Below are 12496 nucleotides of genomic sequence, written 5' to 3' on the forward strand. Positions count from 1 at the left end.
GCTGGCGAGCTAGCCAGATGTATGGTGGACTGAGACAGCTGGAAGCTCCACTTGAAAGCCCGTCTGGGGACGACCCAATGACAACAATTCCGATAGTTGTATTATCACTCTTTCCATCCACCACTATTGGTTTTGTGTTATCAGTCCTACTTGTATTAGCTATTACAGCTGCTATGCTATTATTGTGGCGGCTTCTCTCTCTCTCTCTATCCATCTATCTATCCCCCCAGCCGGTCTCGGCAGATGGCCGCCCACCCTGCGCCCAGTTCTGCTCCAGGTTTCTTCCCAGTAATCGGGGAGTTTTTCCTGGCCACAGTGCGCTTGGTGGATCCTGTTGGGTCTCTAAACTATGGTGTACGGTCATAGACCTGCTCTATATATAAAGCGTCTTGAGATAACTTCTGTTGTGATTTGACGCTATACAAAAATAAATTGAATTGAATTGAATTGAATTGAACTTAAGCCTGCTTTACAATAAAAAACATGACAATCTCACTTTTTTATAATATGGGACCTTTAATTTACCAACAAAATCTGGTTTTATGTTGCTTCCCTTTACCCTATCGAGCTGGGTCGTAACATCGGGACTCTTCTGGCTGTCAGCAAAGTGGCTTTGTGCCCCACGTCGGGTCGTAACCACCCACCGCCCAGCCAATAACAGAGCTCAGGGTGTGTGCAGCCAGGTCAGGTCGTCAAATACCGGCGCTTTGTCACAGCAGACAGCTTGTATTCATTCAAAAAAGTGGCACCTTCCCACAGGGTTGTGTAGATGTGTGTGGAGCTGTTTATTGTTCGACACAGGCCATTTCAGTAGAATAGAAATCATTATGTTCTACTTTTGCTTTCAGTTCTTTCAGTCCAAAATGGTGGAAGATTAGATCTGCTGCTGGGCACTGATGTTGCAATGGAACGACCAATTGACTTCCAGTTCTTGGCAATAATTCAACGCTCTTTGCCCCTCAGGTTGGGAACCAGTGCATTAGTGCATTACTGGAAGGGCACCTTAGAAGACACTAAGCCGGTCAAATGAAGATGAGCAGGCCTGTGAGAGACAGGATCCGCAAATGGCTCTGTGTATTGTTTAAGTGGCTTTGTTTACACTTCAGTTTAGTGGAAAACACAACTGTAAACTGTGATTTGATTTGTAAAATGTATTTGGGTGTATGACAATAACCCTACATGCTACACACAGAAGGTAGACCTACTTAATTCTGAATGAGCAGTTATGTAAAAGTCAGTGCAACAAGAGGTATCAGTAGGACATAATTAACCTAACCCAACTTGTTGTTGTATGAAAACATTTGGGCATTTTGGGCCTGACTGATTGATGATCTGATAAATGGTCCTACTGCTCCCTCTTGTGTCCACTGCTGAGAGCGTGCAGGCAGCCTCAGGAACGGAATGGAGTTTGACCTGTTGACCTCGGAATCCCAAGGAAGAGCGCCGGGCTTTGAAGCCTACTTTCGTTGTGCCTTAACGGTGAAATTACAACTTCCGTGTCTGTCACGTGATGCCATTGGGCCCAAAAGACTTTCCCATAGACCAGGGGTCGGCAACCTTTTCTATCAAAAGAGCCATTTTAGGCTAAATCTGTCTGGAGCCGCAAAGCATTTGCAGTGAGGTATGGGGCCTCATTGAGGGGATTTTTTTTTTAGAGATTTCAAGAATAAAATCACAACTTTACGAGAAAAAAAGTCATATATTACCAGAATAAGGTCATAACGTTACGAGAAAAAAATAAGTAATTTTACAAAAATAAAGTCACAACTTTACGAGAAAAAAAGAAAATAACATGTAAAATTATTACTACTATTCTACTATACACATATATACTAATATTATTACTTTATTCTCATACTACGACTTTTTTCTCTTAAACTTCTGTCTTTATTCTCATAATATTACAACTTTTTTTCTCGTAAACCTATGACTTTATCCTTGAAATCTCAGATACATTTTTTTTCCTCAATGTGACCCTAATACTCCGTCGTACCATAGACCTACAGCAATAATGAATACAAATGAAAATGTAAACAAAAAAACTGTTATTCATTTCCACTAATTTTTAAAAAAGATCCACGGGGAGCCACTGGAGAGGGGCTACAGAGCCGCAGGTTGCTGCCCCCTGCAATAGACTTACAGTACATTGGGAAAGAGACATCTGTAACTCAGATCATTTTTTTGAGGTAAATCAACTTCCCAGTATGAACACTCTAATAGCCCTCATTTAAATCATTTTGTCCTTAAAAGTTGTGAAATGTACTAATAGCCGAATGCAGAGTTCATGTTTTGAATTATCTTTATTAAGTAAACTCTACACTTTTAGTATTGCTTTTATCTTTTTTTATTCTTTTCACTCTAAATTAGAACCTTTTGCAATCAGCACATATAGAACTTTTCAATCAAGCTACACTTTTTTGAGGAATACAAAAATATCACAGTACATTTTCTACTAAGTCACCTTCACCTGTGAGGTCCAGAGCCAATCAGAGAGGCGTGTTCAGAACCACAGCGAGCTGCCTGGACAAGAGATGGAACGTCAACATGTCTGAAAGTAACAGCACCATGTCTATGAGCTAACCACACTGAAGACAAGAGGGGGGCACTCAAAAAACACTCATGTGTGATTTGATTTCTATCAGGTCTGGGTGAGTGTTTGGACTTTGTGTGTGCATTACACTGCCCAGCAAAGCAGGGCGTTTCCCAGAGCCAAACCACGGCTGTGTCTCATTTCAGGGGCCACTGTGTTAGAGTGGAGGTCTCTGAAGGAGTGAACTTCGGAGGTGAACCGGTGAGCTGTAGCTGTACTGTCCCCGCTGCGAGACAGTCTGCAGAGGAGTCATTGTAGCTGTGACGAGTGAGCGACACACGGTGAATTTTGGGATACTAAAGACCTCAAGGAGCCTCCAAATTCCAGCAGCTGATTAAATACACTATTCAGTTTTGAAGTGTGAACTTTGAAGAAGATAGCCAAAAAAAATGATACGCAGCCACTGTTAGCCCTGTACGGGACCGTACAAACTAGTCAAATCAAACCGTACTCTTTGAAAACACTTACAAATTAGCACAAATATCTGGACGTGTCTAGAAGGTAACCCACATGTTGCAAAACTCTTAGTTGGTTGGTTGGTTGGTTGGTTGAGGTTAGGCATTGACCTTGAACGGTTAAAGGTTTTCTATATGATATCCAGAAACAACAACTATTGTCTATGTAAAGATATAGAGGAGTAATGTCTACCTGAGCAGAGAGTGAAGTGTTACTCTCTCTGTGTGTGTTGTAATCTGAGCTTCTCTGTGCTTTGTTGACATGTTCGTGCATGTGAGAGCGCCCCACTGGCTAGCTCGCGGCCGCAGCTCTGCACGGCTGTCGTACGGCGGTTACAGCCAATGACGCCGTCAGACGTGGAACAGTAGCGCCCACCCTCCAGTCCCCCCCCAGGTAAACACTGTTAGCTCTGCTTCCTTTGTTTTCACTGTTAGAGCTGTCGGCATGTTGAGAGCCGTGCGGAGGCAATAGAAATGCCACCAATCTTGCATTTAGCACCTTTAAGGTTAGGATAGGTCGTCGGGCAGCGAGTCTTGTGAGAGTTTTCACACATTTTGGCAACTTGTGGGCTACCTTTTAGACACGACCCAAATCTCATCTTTGGGTCACTTGTTAAAGTTTGTTTCCGGGTGTGGCCCGGAGTGGTTTCAAACGACCAATCGTAGTTGTAGCGGGGGGGCTTTGCTGAGCTCATTAGGTGCACCAGAATGAGGCAAAGAGGACACTGCACCTGAAAATGAACCCGACAAGCTCCACAAAGAAGAGATTTACAGAACGTGTTATCAGCAATGTTTTCAAACTTTGTTTCGGTTTTACAAGAAGGAGAACTTTGAAAGACAAAGGAGGACGACTAACTGATTAGTTTGGCAAATTGTACATCTGTTCAACTTCATTACTTCCAACATAGAGCAGTGTACAGAGGCTTCCCTGAACTTTTTTAAATGGGAAGCATCTGGGGGTTGTCTGTGCATCTGAACCAGTCAGTGATTTGGATGCTGAAAAGAAGGGCTGGGTATGGTATCTCAGTACTTTATGAGTACACACGGATTAGTGTTTGTAAAACTGGTGGCCGTGAATGCTTGGTTTCTTGTCATATAATCACATTCTTTTGATCACTTGATTGTTTACTGCATTTTATTTTAGCTGGAATTTTGTACAGGTGTTGTGTGAAGACTACAGACTGAATTTGACAAAGTAAATATCAAGAAATCTTTTTGGGGAAAAACAGATTTATATTTAAGCCTTAAAGAGCTCTGAAAAAAAAAATCAATTTGTTTAAATTGATACCCAGCCCTACTGAAGTCCTAACTAAAGACTGATCCAGATGTTGTAACTGGTTTGACATTGAGTAAGCCCTTGCTGACTCTGCGTGGCCCAGCGGTGGTTAGGTAGCCTCTGCTTTTGGTCTGGAGCTGTTCTCATGTCACTCCTCAGGCAGGCTGAAATGTAAATATGGATCCCACACAACAACAACAACAACAGCACCTTTAACATTCTCTCATTCTCTTCCCGTTTCCTCTCTGCATAAACATCATATTCTATACAAAGTATCAAAAAAGATTAAACAAAATACTGAAAAATCCTCACCCGTACTCACAATATAATTTCTCATATTAAACCTTTTTTTTTTTTTTTTCTTTGCAAATCTTCCTTTTTTTTCTCCCACACTGCAAAGATTCAGATCCATAGTGACAAGCTTTTGGTGAATGAGGCCTCACAGCAACTACCACTCTGGACAGGAATGTTGCAGCATGAAAATGAGCCACACAACAGTGGTTTCATTCAAAACAAAACTAAACAAAAATATCGGGAGGATGGAGGGCGAGAGAGATCCCCGTCAATGTCTTCAGTTTTAGGGGAAATGGAAGAGACGAGTAAGATGAAGAAAGGAAGGAGTACACTTTAATTCCACAGTTACACAAACATGAACCATGATAAAATGGGAGTGAGGAGTCAGTCAACGACGGAGGAGAGCGGGAAGGTGACCCGGCTCCTCCTCTGAGCTCTGGGTGGACAAACACACATAAAAAGTCTCTGCGGGTCGGGGGGGCGTGGGAGCTGATTGTACTGCCTGTGTGCTGTGTTTGTTGAGTCCACGTAGCAGAGAGCAGGGTCCCTGACAGAACCAGACAGCATGAATGTTGCCTGCTCGGTGCGGTGGCAGTAGCAATGCTGGAGGCTGAGTGGGCGCCGGATGGGATTCCTCGATCCCGGGGGAACCAGGCCCCGGCCCCAGCCCGCTCTCCCCCGTGAGCGTGCTGCTCAGGGGGAGAAGGTCGCCATCTCCAGAGAGATGCGCTGCCACAGCTCCTTGGTCTGCTTGCCTCTCTTCAGGTTCTGCAGCACGTCGTTGAACTGCATCATACCCACTGGAGTCAGGCAGAAAGCACCGCGAGCGCTGCGGATGATGTTGACGAAGTCGTCGTAGTCGGCAGGCGTCAGGTGGATGAGCCGGTGGTGGATATACTGCAGAGAGAGAGGGAGGGGAGGTTTGATTCTACAGGCAGCCTGGATGGACATGAACAATTCAGCAATCAAGGAGCACTCAGATGGAGTCACTAGAGAGCCGTTATACAACGGAGAATGGATCCAAACATAGAGGCCCATTCGTCCCAATGAGAGCTGTTCACTCAGCCCAGAACCTGCACAGCTTACTCCCACTTCCTCATGAACCTCCTAACTGTACTGTGGCGTGTTCCTTTAAGTGGACTAAAAATGTCTCCGGTGGTCACATGCTTCTGAATCGCTGCCCACATCTATGATGTTTTCATGGATTCTAACAGGTCTGATGTGCTCGTTGTTTGTAATCGGGTTAAGATGTAGATGTCGTCTCTTTTCCAGAGCAAGAAAAATGGAAACGAGTGCAGATGTTTACGGCTGCGCAGATTGTTATCAGTTGACTTAACAGACCTAACAATTCCTATATCCACATATTTTCTTCAGTCAATGGAACAAACTTGAAGTTAATTTGCTTAAGAAAATTAGTTGCAGGGACGATTCATAAGTTACTGCTAAAAGGTCTGATCAGACTAACTGCTGTATAAACCAGGATTATCCGTTTACTGATACGTGTGGGCTGATTCTGCTGCAGATCAAACTGCACCGGTGTCTGTCCATCTAGCCCTTTATGAAAGCAACTATGACTGCGTCGTACCTGCAGGTAGGCCTGTTGGCAGCGCTGGACGAGCTGGTGGAAAGCAGGCGTTCGGAGGTGGGCGTGGATGTGGGCCGGGTTCAGCCTCTGCAGAGCCTCCATGATGATCTCCTGCAGCACGAACGGACTGAGGACACCTTTTGCTGCTCCGACACAGAACTGGTACACGTAGTTCACTCCTGACGGGAGGGACAGGCGGAGAGGAGACAGAAAAGGAAGCAGGATTGGACATTTAGATGAGGGGAAAAGAGGAAGAGGAGACAGTTTCTAAAGTGTATTTTGTGTGTGTCAATTCAGATTTAAACTGAACTTAAAGCAATCTTCTGAAGTGTCAAATAAAACAGTCATAGTATGAAGACAGCTCGTGTACATACATTCAGTGTGTGGCAATATTGCTTATTTACACATGTTCAGTCAATCAAGAACATTCCGCCGTTTGGCCATGGAAAGACTCCCGGTCGCCTCGTCTGTACGTTTAAGATCACCGTCCTGATTTAACTGTCCTGAAGCTGCTATAGGTTTGTATAAAAAAGGGCAATCAGTCCTACACTGTTCATCCAATAGAGATGTGAACACCATCAAACACCCTTACAGCTGAGCGTCTAAATGTTACCTGTTTCATTTCCAAGCCGATGTGTTCTGGAGTACGGAGTCAACACAATGGAATTCTTTCTGTATGATCTGACTGTATGTGAGCTTTGCTGTGTGGTCATTCATTCAATGGAGGTGGCCGTCTCTGCTATAAATAGCTGCTGTCTCCACTATTAAAATGTTACTTTCTCCACCTTCTGCAATGATAATGAGAGTGTCCAGTCCACAGTTCGTTATTGTGATACTGATGGTCATTTAAACCCTTCTTTTGTTCATTGTCACTGTAGTTAGTCTGCTAACTACCTACAGCAGGCAGAGACTTTCTAGCCGTGTTACTGGTTTGTGTGCTTCCAGCCATGCTCAAGTATGTACCGGATGCCTCAACAATCCATAAACCAGTCGACTAACCAATACATTCCTGCTTCAGCCACTCAAATCATCCTCACCTAGCCTGGAAGCCAGTCCCAGCAGCCATTTGACGTCCTCGGTGTAAGGTGGGCTCCTGGAGAAGTTGTTCGGGTGGTCATTGTGAGCTCTCCTGCCCAGCATCTCCAACGCCAGCATGCCTTCACACAGGAGGACAATATATTTCAGTTAACCTATATCTATACAATATGCATTACATCGGTGAGAGTAAAATATAGTTAACTCCTCACCAACTCTGTAGGCAGAATGCAGGTAGTGCAGGCCCTGTTGGCTGATTGGCTGGCTGTGCTGCTCGTCCTCTACCGGGAAAGGCGTGCTGATCAACGCAACGGGCTGGGTGGAGAGGGTGGGCAGGGCTGTCGCCTGTATGGCCTGGATGGTGGGGCCCGCGTGGACACTGCCTACTGTAAAAATATGACAGGCACAACTTACAGGAAGCCATCCCATTGTACCGTAAGGCTTACCGACGTACGATAAGGTAGAACATACACACACAGACACACACGGACAGTGTAGTCCTGACCTGCTACAGTAGTGCTGAGCGGCAGGCCGGTCTCAGCGTGGTAGGGATGGACGGCAATCTGAGTCATGGACGGTACGGGGACACCGGGGAAGGTCACAGCCGTGGCTGCCATAGGTGGCTGGGGGCCAGTGGCCACTGAAAACGGGTACTGGGCACCGATGAATGCTGGGTGCATTCCCTGAGGAGGCAGGCACACACTTAACTACAATGAGAAATGAAAGTGTGAGAATTTTCGTGAAGTACAAACAACCGACATGTATTTGACAACAGTAGCAGATATACAGTACAGATTTGTCAGTGTGCGTCTCAGTGATGCTTTCACACCTAACCCGGTCGGTTCTCCCGGCTGGTGTGAAAGCTGCCGTCAATTGAGCACACTTCCAAGTGGACTCTGGTTCGGTTCGGGTAACAAACGGACCACAGGATTTTCTGATAGCAGATATGTGATTTTTAGCACGATTTCAAAAGCTAAACTACTAATAAATCCATCTGCTGATGGTGAAATGTGTTCAGGAAGCGATCTTATTGATCTGTATTTAAGGCCATGTATAGAAGCACGTCAGCGTGGGCATTTTCCCACACCATTTTAAGAGGTCAAAAGCTGTTAAAACTGCTGTGCTTGTATCCGACTCTTACGGAGGATGGAACCTGCCAAAATCAAAAATGAATAAATAAATAACTCAGTAAATACATAAATATGCCATTAAATGTAGGATACCCAGTAAAAAGACATCATCTAAGTTATGAAATTGTTCGGCAGTTTTCAAATTTCAATTGTTTTCACCGTCAATTAATCTGCTGCTTATTTTCTCAATTCATCGGTTAATCATTCAGGCTATAAAATGTCAGAAAACAGTTGAAATCATAACAATGATTGAGCAATGAACAGACAATTTCACTGCCTGTTTTGTTCGACCGACACTCTCAAACCTAAAGATACTCACTTTACTTTTTTACACGTCTGAGTAAAACCAGCAAATACACACAACTGATGAGCCTTTCTGCTTGAAAAATGACTATGTGATGAGTTGTTCGAAACCTGAAATAGCCTGTTAATGTTCTGTTGATTGATTAATTGATTAATTAACTAACTAATGATTTCAGGTCTAATGTCTGTGAGGTAAGAAACTCAGTCAACTAGCATTTAACAACTTTTCCACCTAAGCTAAGCAGCATCCAACATTTTACACTGTTTGTTCTTTTTGCTCATTTCTATGGTTTCCAAACAGGTTTTCTTATGCACAAATTGTGCACAGAAACAGGAGGTCGGAACAGTACTAGAGTTGATTGAAATATGAGTTGATCGGCAAAAAAATTAATTGTCAAATTTAAAAAAAACAAAAACAATGAATCCTTTAAGTACTTAAAGGTATACTATGCAACATTTTCCTAAAAAACAATGTATAGACTGGTACAAAATTAAGCCCAGTGGTAGTATGACGAGTAGTTCGGACCTGTGGATATGCAGCCCCAGCAACAGGGAAGACGGTGGGTCGGGGGACATGCTGCAGAGGGTGTCCCAGGTACTGTGGGGTGCAGACAGTGGGGAGATGGGCCTGAATGGTGGTGTAAGGGTGGAGACCTGGGCCGTGGGCGTGAGCCATGGCCTGCCCGGGCATGGCGTGGGACTGATAGATGGTGGAGCCCACGGAGATGACCGGTACGACGGTCGCCGCGGTGACCGAGGCCGTGACCGTCGCCATCCCGGCGGACTCCATGTTGGATCCGGCGTCCAGGACGATGCAGCTGGTCTCCTGGGCTCTCCTACCCGAGCCCCCGTTGGCCCCGCAGCGCCGGGAGGTCTCATGCGGCTGGCTTGAGCCCCCACCCACCGACTGCTCATACAGCCAGTACCACTGGTGAGCCACCTCGAACAGGACCTCAGGGTACACGCCTCCACCCTTGGCTGCTTCCTCTACTGCCATGCAGGCCTTCTCCAGCATCACATTATCCTGCAGGGAGTCGGGGGAGGACAGGGACAGAGCGGAAGGGACATGTATGATGATCATTTACTTTACTTACTATAATAAATCATTTACTGTCTTCTTTATCAGCAGGTTTCAGAGAACTTCAATTGATTTTAAGAGCACCTCAACAACTACAATAAATGATCAATTAATCAATTAATTCTGAAATTAGAAAAAGATTCCGGTTCTGTGATTCAAGCTCCGAGCTAATCATGTATTGTGAAGTGTAAACCCGCTCCCACAGTATACCTGCTCTTTGCACTGCACGAGGGCTCTCTGGATTTCGTTAGGATTGAGGGCGTGAGCGTGAGGCAGGCAGCTCAGGGCCAGCTCCGCTGCCGCCCGGACCATGTTGGGGTCCCTGGCCCGTGATGCTCGGTCAGCGAGGGATGCCACCTCCGGAGGGGTGAGGTGACCATCCCAGCACTCCACCAAGATGTTGAGGGCAGCGCTGCCAATCTCCATGGCCTGGCCTGAGAAGAGAGAGAGAGAGAGAGAGGATAAAGTATGTATGTGGGCAGAAAGGAAAAAGGGTGGAGGCAGGACAGCAAAGAAAGACATGTTTGTGTCTAGCACCCCCCGCCTCACCAGTGATCCAGGATACATGGGAGGAGTAGGTCCTCGACAGCCAGTTGGGCGAGACGAAGTTGTGGAGGCCAAGAGCGTACAGGCCGATCTCGAAGGCACACAGATGCAGGTTTCTGTGGGGCCCCTGGTGGCCCCCGCTGGCTGAGGGCTGGGTGAAAATGGAGGTGGAGGAGTTTCCTCCGGCTTTGATCAGCACCGTCTTGGCCAGCTCAAAGTAAAAATGGGCCGCTGCCTCCGACGGCTGGTTGGGCACGTGGGGGGCGTGGCATTCTGGACGTCGCCCTTTATACCTGAACACAAGAGAAATACACCACGTGGGAATTAGAATTAATTGTAGTTGTTCACAATATAGACACAAAAAATATGTAGTGTAAATCAGGAATGCCTGCTCAACAAAGCAGACTGACCTCTCCAGACTCCCAACCTAGCTTTACCTCATCTCTGACCAGTGGTTTTTATTGTTTGACCTGCTTATTGTAGGCCTCTTTGTGTTTGGTTTTTCTGTTGCCCTCTTCTTTGTTATGTTATCTGAATACTTTGGTTGGTAAAAAAATTAGTATTCTCATAATTCGCTCTCGCTTTAAATGTCTGGTAAATAACTGGACGTCAAATTCAACAATTTACTGAAAGCATAAGAGCAGTGGAAAGCCAAACTGAAGGGAACTAAAACTATTTCCATCATATGGCAGCCATTGTATCACTCGCCAGACGACAAGACTACCTACAAACCAAGGAAATTAGGGAGTTCATTTTAGGCCCCTGCTTGTATCTCAGCACATCGCTGAACATATTACCGGTAGTCACTTTCTCTTTGATAATCTATGTTTAATGTCTTTCACTGTGAACTGATGTGATAATTCTGAACATGTCGTCTGGACTGTTTACACCTGATAGCATTTGTTCTGTGATTAAACTGTTCCAGAAATATTAATTACAGACATTTATTAGAAGGATAAATAATTAATAATTATAATTCAGATCAGTTTGGTAGTTTCACTCAGGTCAGGCTTTAAGGGGAGACACTAAGGCGAATAAACTTAAAATTTTTTAAGTAATACATAAAACTCCCTCAGATGATTATTTACATTAAGAAAATTATAATTTGTATTATAAGCTTTCTGAAATGTATGTTTAAATAATGAGGCATAATCTTATTACCTCCGCCAAGGCTGAAGGCCTAGGAAGGAGGTTATGTTTTCACCAGCATAGGTTTGTTTGTTTGTTTGTCTGTTAGCAGGATTACTCTAAAAGTCTGCGATGGATTTGAATGACATTTTTTAGAGGGGTGGGGTGTGGCACAATGAACAATCCATTCGATTTTGGTGGCGATCCGGATCTTGATCCGGATTCAGGAATATTTTTAAGAGTAGGTGAAGACGACTGTAGATTCGGCATTTTTCACATTAAACTCTGTGAAATTACAGTTGAGTTCGACCAAAGCACACTTGGTGATTGTTGGAAAAAGTAACGACGACGGTTCAGGTGAGTTTTATCTCGTTTCTGTCCAGTTTGAATGAAGTGTTTTACGATGCTCCGCTACGTACAGCTGATCTCGACATAAACAAAAATACACGTGGATTATGGCGCAAGCTGAACGGTCTCCATTCTGGGGGACGGAGGTCTGCGCTCTCCGAGGGCCATTCCAGTTAAATATGTGCTAATCTGCATAGATTTCAGGAGCAGGAATCTGAACACTGGATGAAGCCGGGTTCACAATTATTGTTTCATTTTGTCAACACGTTACAGTCAAAGGTTTTTACCGAGGGGATTTTGGATATCTCTATATGACTCCATAAATCAGAAAATACTGTCAACAGCCATAACAAAAATCCATTTTAGGAATAAAATATTATATAGTAGATATAGATATAGATAGGAATGAAACCAGAGAGTCTGGTTCATGTTGGTGCTACTGAAGAGAGAGAAAAACAGCCTTTGAAAGATATGGATTGTAATACGTTTTGTAAGACACGACAGGTTTAACTAATAGATATCACCATGAAACTTCCCCAGTTGATTACTGACAGCAAGGCAATTATTTATTGTATTTCAAGTTTTCTCAAATGTTATCTTTAAATATGCAAATGAGGCATGATCTAATGTTAACGTTTGGATGAATTTAGGAGAAATCTACAGTCACAAATAGACAAAGTGCAGTAAAATAAACACCTAAATGTGTATTTTTGGATGTTTTCTTTCCA

The 12496-nt window shown here is 44.4% G+C and overlaps 1 protein-coding gene across 9 annotated transcripts in view; it reads right to left on the bottom strand.

Annotated features, from left to right (window-relative positions):
- Window positions 1-4666: 4666 nt before the first annotated feature.
- The window catches only part of zswim8 (zinc finger, SWIM-type containing 8), a 32285-nt gene continuing 24455 nt past the window's right edge, over window positions 4667-12496 (bottom strand). For 6 of the 9 annotated variants that reach the window (XM_037783342.1, XM_037783341.1, XM_037783347.1 and 3 more), the window contains 8 exons: window positions 10296-10585; window positions 9957-10180; window positions 9195-9692; window positions 7741-7942; window positions 7448-7621; window positions 7238-7357; window positions 6201-6379; window positions 4667-5512 (listed from right to left, as the gene is read on the bottom strand). In XM_037783342.1, the coding sequence (XP_037639270.1) occupies window positions 5309-5512; window positions 6201-6379; window positions 7238-7357; window positions 7448-7621; window positions 7741-7942; window positions 9195-9692; window positions 9957-10180; window positions 10296-10585 (1891 nt within the window). In that variant the 3' untranslated portion in view covers window positions 4667-5308. The remainder of the gene's footprint in view (window positions 5513-6200; window positions 6380-7237; window positions 7358-7447; window positions 7622-7740; window positions 7943-9194; window positions 9693-9956; window positions 10181-10295; window positions 10586-12496) is intronic. The other 3 variants (XM_037783349.1, XM_037783348.1, XM_037783344.1) reach the window with 1 other exon arrangement.

Source organism: Sebastes umbrosus, chromosome 10, assembly GCF_015220745.1.
Source record: "Sebastes umbrosus isolate fSebUmb1 chromosome 10, fSebUmb1.pri, whole genome shotgun sequence".
Classification (NCBI taxonomy): Eukaryota; Metazoa; Chordata; class Actinopteri; order Perciformes; family Sebastidae; genus Sebastes; species Sebastes umbrosus.